The sequence below is a fragment of the Electrona antarctica genome (assembly GCF_951216825.1).
Source record: "Electrona antarctica genome assembly, chromosome: 12".
Lineage (NCBI taxonomy): Eukaryota > Metazoa > Chordata > Actinopteri > Myctophiformes > Myctophidae > Electrona > Electrona antarctica.
The window spans coordinates 39,496,393-39,509,548 of NC_136793.1; the positions used below are offsets into that span (position 1 = coordinate 39,496,393).

At 41.1% G+C, this 13,156-nt stretch overlaps 1 protein-coding gene across 1 annotated transcript; it reads right to left on the reverse strand.

Moving 5' to 3' along the window:
- Positions 1-8,109: 8,109 nt before the first annotated feature.
- Positions 8,110-13,064, reverse strand: got1l1 (glutamic-oxaloacetic transaminase 1 like 1). Its single transcript, XM_079515399.1, has 8 exons — positions 12,738-13,064; positions 12,317-12,498; positions 11,984-12,107; positions 11,070-11,287; positions 10,045-10,195; positions 9,255-9,420; positions 8,891-9,033; positions 8,110-8,391 (listed from the first exon to the last, which is right to left on the reverse strand). Exons 1-8 carry the CDS (start codon positions 12,886-12,888, stop codon positions 8,252-8,254), a joined length of 1,275 nt encoding a protein of 424 aa, XP_079371525.1. The 5' UTR covers positions 12,889-13,064; the 3' UTR covers positions 8,110-8,251.
- Positions 13,065-13,156: the final 92 nt, after the last annotated feature.

Below are 13,156 nucleotides of genomic sequence, written 5' to 3' on the forward strand. Positions count from 1 at the left end.
TCTTAAGACACAGATTGTGCTCTTTTTTTCCCCCCAAGAAGACTGTAAATACATCATGGATTTAAATAAATGTAACAAGCATTTCCAGTCCTTATTGGCTACTAAAAACAGAATTTTAGAGCCAAGCTTGGCATAAGAAACTAGAAATGAAAATATATATTTTTTTATAATATTTATTTTATTTGGAAAAAGCAGTACAAAAACATCATTTCTATGCATACATAGGACACAAGTGCAGTTCCCAGGATTTTTTTTTCACCCCTATTCCCTCCCTCCCCCCTCCAAGTGACTCCATCTCCAGTGTCTCTGTGTCCTTGCTTTCTTCAGGACTACATAATATGTATGCCATATTATATTATTATATATTATGGCATCAGGTCAACACTTAACAGGGGCAAAGGGCAATATCGCTTCAGAGTGTACATTTCAGAAGGAGAAAAAGAAGAAAGAGTGGGCAGACAAAAGAAAAAGACAGACAAAAGAAAAAGACAAAAAACAACAACAATCAAGAAACGAAAGTATTTACAATATTGCTGAGGGGGACAAAAACAAAACAGCTTTGGATTTCGACCATGAGAGGAGGAAGGGTGTCTTAAACATTTTCTACAAAGATCATAAAGCAGGCTATTAGGACCAGTGAGATCACACAAAGTCAGCTCTCAGAGGGGCAATGTGTACTATCCAGTTGTTCCAAATTTGGTAGAAATTGTCTAGTCTAGTTCTTAGCATGTATGTTAATTTTTCCATTTTGAAAATATCCAGGACTATTCCGTGCCAATCGTCCATTGTGGGTGTGATTGGGGTTAGCCATCTTCTTGTTATTGACTTTTTGCTGGCTGCCAAGAGCATCTGCAGTAGCTTTGTGTATCTCGACTGGTTAAGACATTCAATGTGGCCCAGGTACAAGGTTGTGAAGTTACATGAAAATATCTAATGCTGTATCACTAACCTCAACTGTGACATTGTGTTCCATGTTCCAGGTTTCAATAGAACCTTACAAAGGAAAAACCTTGAAATAAAGTACATCTGAGAGCTCAGTTCAATAGAAACATTACATAATATCGGTGCATTGCAAGCAAATACATTGTGAATAGTTTCAATGAAGGCATTCTTTGCCGGGAGCATAGATGTCATTTGCTCAGGTAGTCTGCAAATACATAAGTATTCACTCATCATCATTGCCATTGCAGACAGTGCATTCTCCTGCCAATGGATTAAGACACAGTTGAAGACCATAATGTTTTTGTTCCTCTTCAAAAAGAGATCTAAAAACGATGTTTTGAATCATCCAAGTTACATCAAACTGCTCCAGAGATACAGTAAATGGTAAAAGATGTTGATTATTGTATGTCTTGTTGTCTTGTTTACAAAGGGACTCCTCAGATCACCATCTTGACGGGCATCATGCTGTGACAATCAACAGTGTTGCTACCCTGACAGGAGCTGTTGTCTGGTAAGTGTTTGGCAAATTTTGGGGGTGTCGCTACCCACACGTTTAGCTGTGTTAATCCACAATTCCACGATTGCACAATTCAAGTTATACCTTGTTGTAAAGGTGACTAATCAACGGCAAAAAAAATATTTTGGTAATACACATGTTGTGCATTATAATATACCAGTAAGGTCGCGTGCACGCATCTGCCTGGGTGACGGCAGACTGCTGGGCGAGTGCTGGTGCTTTGGCATGGGGGTCAGATCAACATATGGAATTAATTCTGTACTGGCCATATATGGAGCGTATCTTGAGTGTACAGGGTTTGATGAGGTCAGATCAACATATGGAATGTCAGAACAGGTCAGCTCCATATATGGAGATCTGAGGGTGGCAGCGGAGGCAGTGTCTTGAGTCTACAGGGTTTGATGAGGGCCCAGGTAGGGCCGGGCCTTAATTTTCGTTTTTGCCGGCTGCCGGGCACAGCTGCACTAATAACATTTAGACTTCTAGAGTTTGAATGGACAGGTATCAGTCAAAAGGGAGACATCGAAGAGGAAGGACGGGTGGGGGGGATCAACATATGGAATGTCAGAACAGGTCAGCTCCATATATGGAGATCTAAGGGTTTGAGGTCAGATGTAGAGTTGCTGGCCGGCTCCATATATGCAGATCTAGGTGATGATCCAGTCTTCTCCATGTATGGATATCCAGGGTTTGATGAGGTCAGTGTCGTGATCTTCAAATTTGAGGACGGCCATATATGGAGTGTGTCACTAGGTGTGAGGGACTGACGGCCATATATGGTGGCGTGACGTGTCACGAGGCGTGAGCGACTGACGGCCATATATGGTGGCGTGACGGAGCGACGGACAGGGTTTTTCAGGTTTTCATACTAATCTGCGATCGCAATAATATATAATACCAATTGGTATTATTGAAGGGGAGAAATATATATATTATCGTTTGCTGTATAAAAACAGCTTTAGAGATCTTTTCCCTTTTTATGAATTGTTCCTCCCTACTGGACTTCAAATTCAAGAGTGCCACTCATGAACCCTGATTGAGAAGCTATATTAAGCTGTATTAGCATGACAAGTCAACGGATACTATTACTTAGAATGACATTTTATAATTTTGTATAGTATATGTAACAGACCTAGGAGGAAATGTATGAATCGATCTGAGTGATATGGCAGACATGTCCGTCTGTCAACGTGAAAATACTTGATACAATGTACTTTCTGTCACGTGGTAAGATGGCATATAATACGTAATGTCCGTATCAATGGCCGAGTAAATAACCTACACGCTAACGCTGGCATCGAAAGCTGCAGCCCGTAGAAGTGCACCCGCCACGTGGGCAGTCCTACCTATAAACAAACTTCCAAATCGGGGGCGCGGCTTCCAAATCGGGGGTGTGGATTGTGGAATTAAGCCGCTTGTATAAATAGAGGTGTATGGACTTTGATGTATGTGCACAGTCTGTCAGTCCCTTTCCTGTCTAAGGGTAGCCATTTATTCAGTAAACCTTTGTCTTAAAATTGATAAAGTACACAGTCACCAGAAGCAGGGACGTGTCTTTTCAATGAGTTGAACATGTTTAAAATGTTTGGGTTTGGGCTTATAGGAGGTGCGTGTCTGATAAAATCAAATATCTAAATATTGAATCAAGCAACTTCGAAACGGTCTGGGGTGCACCAGACGTGTTTTAACCATTAAGACCTGAGGTCAATTCTACAAATGCCTTCTAAATCAGTATCAAATCAGAATCACACTTAAGATAACGTAAAAATCTAAAATGGCACAGATGCTAGGACTAAATGTGTGAAATTGTACTGTATAGATGGCCTTTGATGTATGTGCACCATCTGCGTCAGTCCCTTTCCCTTTTGAGGGCGGCCATTTACTCAGTAAACATGGTCGTCTTAAAATTGGAAGCTGTGATCTACTAAGTACACAAGGTCCTGTAGCAAGCACATATGTTTATACATGTGAGTGATGCTCACAGTAACTAATAGCATTGATGGATCTGGAGTGCAGTCATGGAAGCTTTTGTTAAGCAGTTGGTGTGTGTTTGCCCAAAGCTTATCACTTCTATTGGTTTTCATCCCTTTAATTCTGCATAGATGTTGTGTTTGCCTTCACATGTATAACCACTGGTAAATTGGTCTGATTGGGATGTAATGTTTGAATACAACCAAGACATTTTTATGTAGAAAATACCTTCCGGTCACTATGGCTTATATGGCCTTTTAGAGGTATGTCCACTGGTATTTTTGATCTGATCATGCTATAATGTTTGAAATATATCCCTCAAGAATGAAACCAAGCAATTTTGAGGCAGGAACAAATAAGCTTTCAGTTATCGAGGATCACTTTTGTGAAAAATGTTTAGGAGCAATATAAACGTGTGTGTGTGTGTGTGTGTGTGTGTGTGTGTGTGTGTGTGTGTGTGTGTGACACGTGGCTTGGCCTGTTGTAGCGCCACCATGAGGCTGATTTGAGTCAAGTGGCATTTCTTCCAAAGCCTAGTGGGAATACGCACACGGACACACGGACGGACGGAGTGCAAAACATACTCTCTCCCCATGCCTTCGGCCTGGTGGAGACAATAAACAGCCACCATCCACTTCCATGTGTTATCGCATTTTTTTAAATGGCTTTATCTCGCCTCTTTTCTTCTCGTCATTTTTGGCCAGCAATTCTATTTTCAACGGGGTCGGATGGTCGCTCTGACAATTTAAATTGTTTTCGTGGAAGCACCGAGAAACCTCTGTTTTTAATCAATGATCGGGGGATTGATCATATTGGAGATAAATATTCTGTGACTACTTCAAAAGGTAAGGAGGCAGGGGCTGAATAATTTATTTATTTAGTTGGCAGTGAATTAGTTAAATTCATTAGCCAATTGCGCCAGTAGTCAGTTGAGTCATATTAAACTGGTGAAAAGGACTGTTTAATCTATGGCATCCATCCATCCATCTTCAACTACTTATCCGTAGTCGGGTCGCGGGGGCAACAGCTCCACCAGAGTGCTCCAGACTTCCCTCTCCAGAGCCACATTAGTGACTTCCTCCTGGGGGATCCCGAGACATTCCAAGGCCAGTGAGTCGATGTGTTTCCTCCAACTGCGCCTTGGTCTGCCCCGGGGTCTCCTCCCAGTGGGACGTGCGTTGAGGACCTCCCTAGGGAGACGCCCGAGAGGCATCCTAACCAGATGCCCGAACCACCTAAGCTGGCTCCTTTCCAGGCGAAGGAGCAGCGGTTCTATTCCCGAGTCTCTCTCGTGTGACCGAACTTCTCACCCTATCTCTAAGTAAAATGATTATTTATTTTAAACACAAATGTTTATTAATCACATTAAACAGGCATATTAGACAAATCCAAACACATATAAACATATAGTAATTACCTATATTCACGTATCAGATTAATACCTGATTGACAAAGTTACAAGCAGCTGTAGACATGCTAAACTGGCCGATTATAGCTTTAAACAACCTGTGTGCACTCCCACGGCCCCCAATCACACTCGGCACCCATCACAACACTGGCCTTCAGGCCTGGCAGAGATAACCAAAGTCCAACTTCCAATATCACAGTATCATAGTATGGCACAACTTCTTGGCAAAGAAACATTATAATAGTTTTATGCTTGTGGTAAGAACAAAATATACAGAATACACGACTGATGCATTTAGATGCATGGATTACATGGTACAATACATTTATACATGAAATACATAGTACACAGGGTAATTGTACAGTTGCCCACATTCATATATCATATTGCGAACATTCATATATGGCGAACATTCAGTCACACGACACGTTGTACGTTTGTAGATTGGTCTTTTTCGCTATTTGATGTGCAACAAATTATGAAGATGTTAAAGTGCAAAACAAAATGGCTATAGCAATAATTAAAACAAACTCTTCCATTGTAATACCAATACAAATATTATACATTTGACTAAGTCAAGTGTCTTACAGATCTTTTGTTTGTACAGTATGTTCTTAAAGTTGGAGTACCGTGATTTTGTTCCCCCCTAAAACATGTTCATCAGGTACTGATGATTAATTGATTATACTAGGAGGACGATACAAATAAGTGTACAGAAAGTGTTAAAATTATGTTTTTATGTGGCCACACCCACAGTTCATACCTGGCTTAGGCCTCACCACAGCTGTTGTATGATAATGGGGGAGGGGTTAGGGCCGGGAAGGGGATATGATAACAGAATGGAATGGAAGAAACCAAAAATACACAGGGAAGACAAATTTGAATATTATAACCACACCTGGGGGTCTATTAGACTCTTGTTTTGTATGTGTCTATGGAGTAATTTGCCCTAATGGGACTGATCGAGGGTACTGGGACGTAAGTCGGGACTTGATTACCCCGGCTGGGTCACCTGAGTGAGGGGTATGATGTTGGAAGACCCGAAACATCATTGAGTCCCAGGTGCATCCATGCGATGCATTTTTAGTTATATGCATCCATGTGATGCATTTTTAGTTATAACTAGAAAAAGTACCCCTCGGGGCACAGGTCTCCACCAGGGCAGGTCAGGTTGTGGCCTCCTGGTGGCGCTATAATAGGCCTATGTGAAAAGGGTACAATTTCTTCTTACGACTTGGATGATTTGAGGCATTTTGTTCCAAAAATGTGTTTTGCAAAAATCCACCTGTTGGTGGCGCTATAACAGGCCAATGTGAAAAGGTGGGATATATTCCTCAGCCTAGTAGGAACGTAAATTGCACGCTGCGTTCATGATTTGGGTTTTTTTTTTGTTCAAATTGGGCCAATCCTGCAAATTTTGACAGATCTGTCTTGATCACATGACTATAGAGCGTCGCAGTCCCGCCTCCTACCCTGGCCCAGGAAATGAAACCCAATGCATTTTCCTCATAGACATTTTTTAAAGTATTTATTTAAAGACGGTTACGCCGCGGACAAAGCCAACTCGAGTCGTGACAACTCATGACAACACAAACAATATTTTGGACCAAACAAATAATTAGAAAGAAGAAAAAAACGGCAGGTTACAACACTTTTTTTGTTGTTTTTCTTCTTTGTAATTATTTGTTTGGTCCAAAATATTGTTTGTGTTGTCATGAGTTGTCACGACTCGAGTTGGCTTTGTCCGCGGCGTAACCGTCTTTAAATAAATACTTTAAAAAATGTCTATGAGGGAAATGCATTGGGTTTCATTTCCTGGGCCAGGGTAGGAGGCGGGACTGCGACACTCTATAGAGATACTGTGTAATGATTTGCGGGATTTTTGGACAAAATATGGAGGAGTAATATCAAAAAATGTGTTTTACAAAAGTCGGCCTCCTGGTGGCGCTATAACAGGCCGTTCTGGAAAATGTGGGGCAGAGGTTCATCGTTGGCATCCAGGGAGTGCGTGTGCAAAGTTTGGCATGGATCGGGCCAACGGTGCCGGAGATTAGCTGGTAACGGACGGACGGAAGGACGGACACACACACACACACACACACACGGACGGAGTGCAAAACATACTCTCTCCCCATGCCTTCGGCCTGGTGGAGACAATAATTAGAGTAATGTTTACTCCATAGACACATACAAACCAAGTACAAAAATCATGGCACTCCATCACTATATAGCAAAATGTAAATATTAGCACACTGTTGACACTATGGAGAGTTGATATATACCAAAAAATTGCATTTTCGAGCGATGGAAATAAGCGAATTTGCACAACACCCCATAGCCCCCATTCAGGGCTTATGGTGGGGTAGGGGAAATAGCCAATAAGGCGTTTTTTCACAAAATAACAACTGGACCACTTATTTGGATATTAAACAACTGTAAATCAAGGTAAGAAAGCCTTCTAGCATGGAATTCTCCTTTAATTCTCCTTTATGGCATAGCCAGGCAGTGCTATAAACAAACAGTAATAAAGGTAAACTAGAAATGCACTCTGTCGAGGTGCCAACTTGCGCCTTGCACACAAGTAGGCCATACATGGTCTACTTGTGCGCAAGCAGAGCGTGCAAGTACTGCTACTAACTAATGTCTAACTGCTGTTCTAAATCCTTTAGACCCGTTATTGACCTTATACCAACCTTGAAACGTACCTTAGTTACGTCACCATCAACAGCCAATAAGGGACCACCATTCTTACCCCGGGAACTGCCCATAGATCCGAAGTCCCGTTAGTCCGAACTGCATTAAGGTACATACATACATACATACATACATACATACATACATACATACATACATACATACATACATACATACATACATACATACATACATACATACATACATGCATACCCAAGCTGATCACCAAACGTACCTTAGTTACGTCATCAAGAATGGTGGTCCCTTTTTGGCCGGTGGACATACATATACATACCGACATACATCGCAGTACTTGCACGCTCTGCTTGCGCAAGTAATAACATCAATAAAATTATACATTTTATATTTCACCTTCTGTATTCTATACCAGCAATTGTATCTTTCACCCAATATTCAATATAAACGCATTAACAAACATTTAAAAGTACATCTTTACCGTAGCATAGACACCAAATCATGCCATCTCAGAACAGAGAGGGCATGTTCATGACTGTTACACAACTACTATTTGGATAGACATTGCTCCACTGACAGAGGCTATTGAGCATGGGTCAGAATGATTTGTTCTACCATTCTGTACCATCTAAAATGGCAGCTAACCTTTGACTGAATGCAATTACAGTAGCTACATCAAACCTGAAACAGCACAAAATATCCTGTTCCGACATGAAAGAATGACTCCCTCCCGTTGACAGGGATCAGATTGGAGATGTCAGGGCCTGGTGGATGGACTCGGCTATGTAGTCCAGGCTGCCTCTGTTGATTGCGCTCACATTGATGCAGCCATTAGGAAGCAGATAGATGTGTTTCCTCTGTGATAGAAAATCCACCTGTTGAGCTTAATTAGAAGGTAAAACAGGCTTAAGCATGACCGTGTTTATAGTGTTTTTTGTTTTTGTTTTTACTATAGCTTGGTTAAACTAAAGTAGCCTAATGGCTACCTCAGTATTCAATAATTACATGGCTGAAGCTGGAATAGTTCAATATTGAGAAATGGATGTGAGCCTATGTTTTCAACATGTTAATGTGAAAAAGATTCTCCCCTGAACCCTTTGCTGACACGTACATGATATGAATAATGAATGTTCCTTTTGTACAGTCCGAATGTGTCTCTCCATGTGTAGCCACTGATTAAGCGATTAAGCGGTAGAATGCAGAAAAACTAGAGCATCTATTGAGATGCCATTCGTTACACAGACCAAGCAACGTACTTTCCAATGACAGAAGAGATTTTTCAGATGTTCTTTTTAGATACCCCTAAGCATAAATAAACGTATCTATGGTCCCAATGTTCTTTGATAGTCAATGTTTTACATATAAAAGCTGATGCACCTTACCGTTCAAACCGGTGCAACTGTACAGACCACCTTGTTGAGTAACGTGATTCCAGCAGCCAGGACACCCCAGAAGTCTCAATCTTTCTCTCAACCGCTCCCTGATTAGCATACACCTTTCCACCATGTGCTTAAGTCCTTCCTGCCTAGGAGGTAGAGTTGGCAACATACAGTTTCAGAATGACAAATATCCTTTTTTTTCTCCATTACCTGTCATTACTCATTACCGAATATGTTGACTGTCTTACATGATGCTGATTACAATTATATATTTCTCAAAAACATGGCTCATATTTTCTTATTTGTCTTAAAAAAATTGTTAGTGGCCCCGGGAAGACTGAAGTAGTGAAAAGATGTAGTAACTCACCACTCAATGAGGTGAGCTGGGTTACTTAGCACTGTAGCAACAATCCGCGCTCCCCCTGCAGCTGGCTGGGCCCCTAGCGCACTGATCAGTTGCTCTGCTTGAGACTGCACAGCTAACAGGATGGAGTTGTTCTTTAGGACACATATAAGGTGTCCAACACCCTCACCTGAAGGACAGGAGTATAAGATGAAGTGATATGACCCAATAATAGAGGGTTAATTATGCAATACTTTGTCTCATGACCAGTAAATGTGAAAACCTGGTGTGAAAAAAAGAATTGGTTGATGATGGGGAACACTATGCAATGCTTTGTTCTGCCCTTTAGATCTGGGATGTCATACTGAGGCACAGCTTCATTTGATATTATTTGTCTTAAAATTAATGTACATGCCCATTGAAAACATGCCCATTGAAAACCCTGTCCAGGTTGCTAGGCAACGCCTACGTCCTTCCCAGCACAAAGACAAATGCGCACGCACGCCATAGGCACCCATTCAAAGCAGAATCTTTGTTGCCTTTTCTCTCTGACAAATTGCGCAAAGTCCGTAGTTTTGTCCAATCCATCCGACGTGACAGCTTGCTCCACATGTCACTGTGCGAGGCTGGAATACCCGGATGAACAGGCTCTATTAGCTCAATGGTAAAACATGTCAGCACGTGCACAGGAAATCGGTTTCAAAACCGGGGTAGAAGACGAAAGCTGCTTTGCAGTGCAGCATTAATAGTTAATGTTTTGATTGTCCTGGACAAATGACTAACATCTACTGTATATTATACATCACTTTCTCACCGTACAATCCAAAGCAGTGGGAAAAGGATTGGGCGCAGAGCAGCTCTATCCCCAGTGATGCACAGTATTGCACAGGCCAAGCATCTCGCTCTAGGTCACCATAACATAATCCATGTTCAGGCAGTAACAGAAAAGGAAATAGCCTACGTCTCTAATTTAGAGAGAGGAAAGAGGGAGCATAGTAAGAATAGTTAGTGAAGGGTTCATTCATACCTCGTCGCACAGCAGGATCACTCAGATTTTCCAACAAGCATATTTAATGTGCAATAAAGCATTAATTGATTAGGCTTTCATTCTGGTAACAGTGATAGTATTCTTCATGAATTAGGACTCCTTGCTGCACAATATTTCTGTCTTATTTACAATTTACAATTTAGGCATTTAGCAGACACTTAATCCAGGCGACTTACATTAACCCATTCAGGCCTGACGTCGAAATTAAAAAAAAAAAGTTTTCTAAATCATGACAATTTTCGGAAAGATTTGAGGCACATTTTAACGATTTTTCAAAAATAGCAGACCTACAAGTTGGCGCGCTATGAGCTTGTAGATCTGCTATTTTTCAATAGCTAAATTATAACAATGTTTAAAACACCAAAAAGGATTCCCGCCCCAAAATGGGTTAATGGTTAATGTGGTTAAACGCTAACGTGACATGGATGCGTTCCAGGTCTCAATGGATTAAGCAAGAACAAAAAGCATGGCAATACATCATATACATAAAAAAAGTAGTTATCATGAATCATACATAAGCTAGTAAGAACGTAACAGTGGAATATCTATATAATGAGACTGCATACTAGATATAGTGCTATAAAAATGCTATATACGTTTACATAAAATGCTATCTAAGTCTACATAAAATGCTATCTAAGTCTCATTATGAACTGACTGTGATTTTATAGTTTTTGTGGTGTTTAGTATTGTAGTGTTTTAGCAATCTTTTAACTAGGAGTAGTTTTTAGTGTGTGTGTGTGTGTATATATATATATATATATATATATATTAGACAAAATGTCAGTTACCATAATGAGCTGTGCAATCAGTTTCCAGCCATTGTGGGACAGTTGTGCTCCAGTAGGGTAGTGGGCAGAGGCTGACAGCATGATAATGCTCTGTTCTGGAGCCATCTCCAGATCCTCTAGCATCTTCTCCAAACAAATGTCCCGCCTCTCAGCATCCCAGTAACGATACTGACAGATATCTTGGAATCCTGCTGCCTCTAAGATACTCACCAGTGAGTCTGTAGAGATGATGAATAGGCTTAGATCATTTTACATCTTCATCAACACTTAAAGCCTGCATTGTATGCATTGTTTGTAACCTCTGTTAAACACTGTTTCTCACAACACTGATTTTGTTCACGTAGTGATTGAAGAAAGGCTATTCTCAAGTGTAGCCTATTTTATTTTATTTATTTGCCTGGTCAGACCTCGAACAGCATGTGGCAGCCAGATGAGCTTCATGCATTTCTAGACAAGTTCTCATTTGTCTCAAAAAGTGGCTTGGGTCAGCAAGATTTGTTCTGCTATATTGTACCATCTAAAATGGCAGCTAACCTTTGACTGCATGCAATTACAGTAGCTGCATCAAACCTAAAACGAAATGACCACAAAATAATATAGTAGAGTGACAGGAAATGGGCAGAGAGATGGGGGGGGTGATACGCAGCAAAGGTAGTCGGGATCGGGACTCGAACCTGTGACACGCGGATTACCAGCTTGAGCCTACTGTAGGTGCCTGGACCGCGAGGCCGTAAATACTGGAGAAAAACGTACTGTATATATTCATATAGATACTGTAGGCTACTACCATGTGTGTGTTGTGTGGGGGGGATTATTATGTAAGAGCGAGACTAACTATACAGGAACATAACTAAACATACCCCATATTTTAAGGTCAGATTTATTAATGTTATTAGTTAAAATGTTTTACCCACCATCACACGGTGAGGAGAGATAGACTGGCCCACACCAAGCAGCACTGACATTGTACCAGTGTGTCAAAAGTTCAGCTCCCAAACGCACTGCACCAGTGCATCCAACAGTCTGGATACCCAACACCTGGAAGGGTAATGTCAGCCTGTGATTAACATTTCTTAACAAGTTGGTATTTAACATGATGCGACTATATGAAGCTATTGGCCCAAAAAATGTAATCAACTTTAAGCTGAATTATCTTCATAATTTGTGAAGGTTTTAACTGTAAACCTAAACAAGTTTGGAAGACTTAAATATTCCATGTGTTGACTGAGTAAGCAAATTGTCATTACCCTGTTCTCCACTATTGCATTGGCTTTCTTCCCCAAAGCCAGCTCTATAGCTCTCCTGGTAAATTCTGTCTGGCCAAGGGAGGATGAATACCCTAATCGTAGAGTGGGATCTGCACTTATCTGTTGCCTTATTTTTCCAACAAGAGACGGCACAAAAGGTTGACCTTCCTCGTTGAGACACTCTTAAGAAACAAAAAAGAGCACTCAACATTCATTTTTTACAACAAAGCTTTTTTTTTTAATTGCATGATCAGCATGGTAAAGATATTGACCCCCCCCCACACACACACACACACACACACACACACACATACACACACACACACACACACACACACACACACACACACCCTTAAATAGAACAACTGATGTCAAACATGGTGGTGAGAAGAGAACTGTGCACAGAGATGAGCTGACTCACCTCTACCTGCCAGATACAGCTTACTGGCATGAGTGTCTTTCTTGAAGGAAGAAAATAATTTTGTTTCAGTGTTCACAGTTGCGGGTGGAGTGTTGATAAACACAGAGAGACTTTGGTTGACTCCATCACTGCTTCCATCTGACTGCCTCATTTTGTACCTTGTCCGCAAGCTGCAAAGCCTTTGTTTAGGGCTGTTGCTACGCTACCAGACCACACTTATGGACACCACAACAGTTGTGATGGATGGGTTTGCCAGCCTTTATCCCGGGTTTGATCAGCAATGGCATACAGTGTGAGATGTAATGGGATATCCAACTGTTGTGTGAACTCTTTAGTTAGGAATTGATTTTCCATGTCAATACACATGTTATACAGCAGAGAATAAAGGCTGGTAAAAAATGTCATAGGAGCTAGTTGCC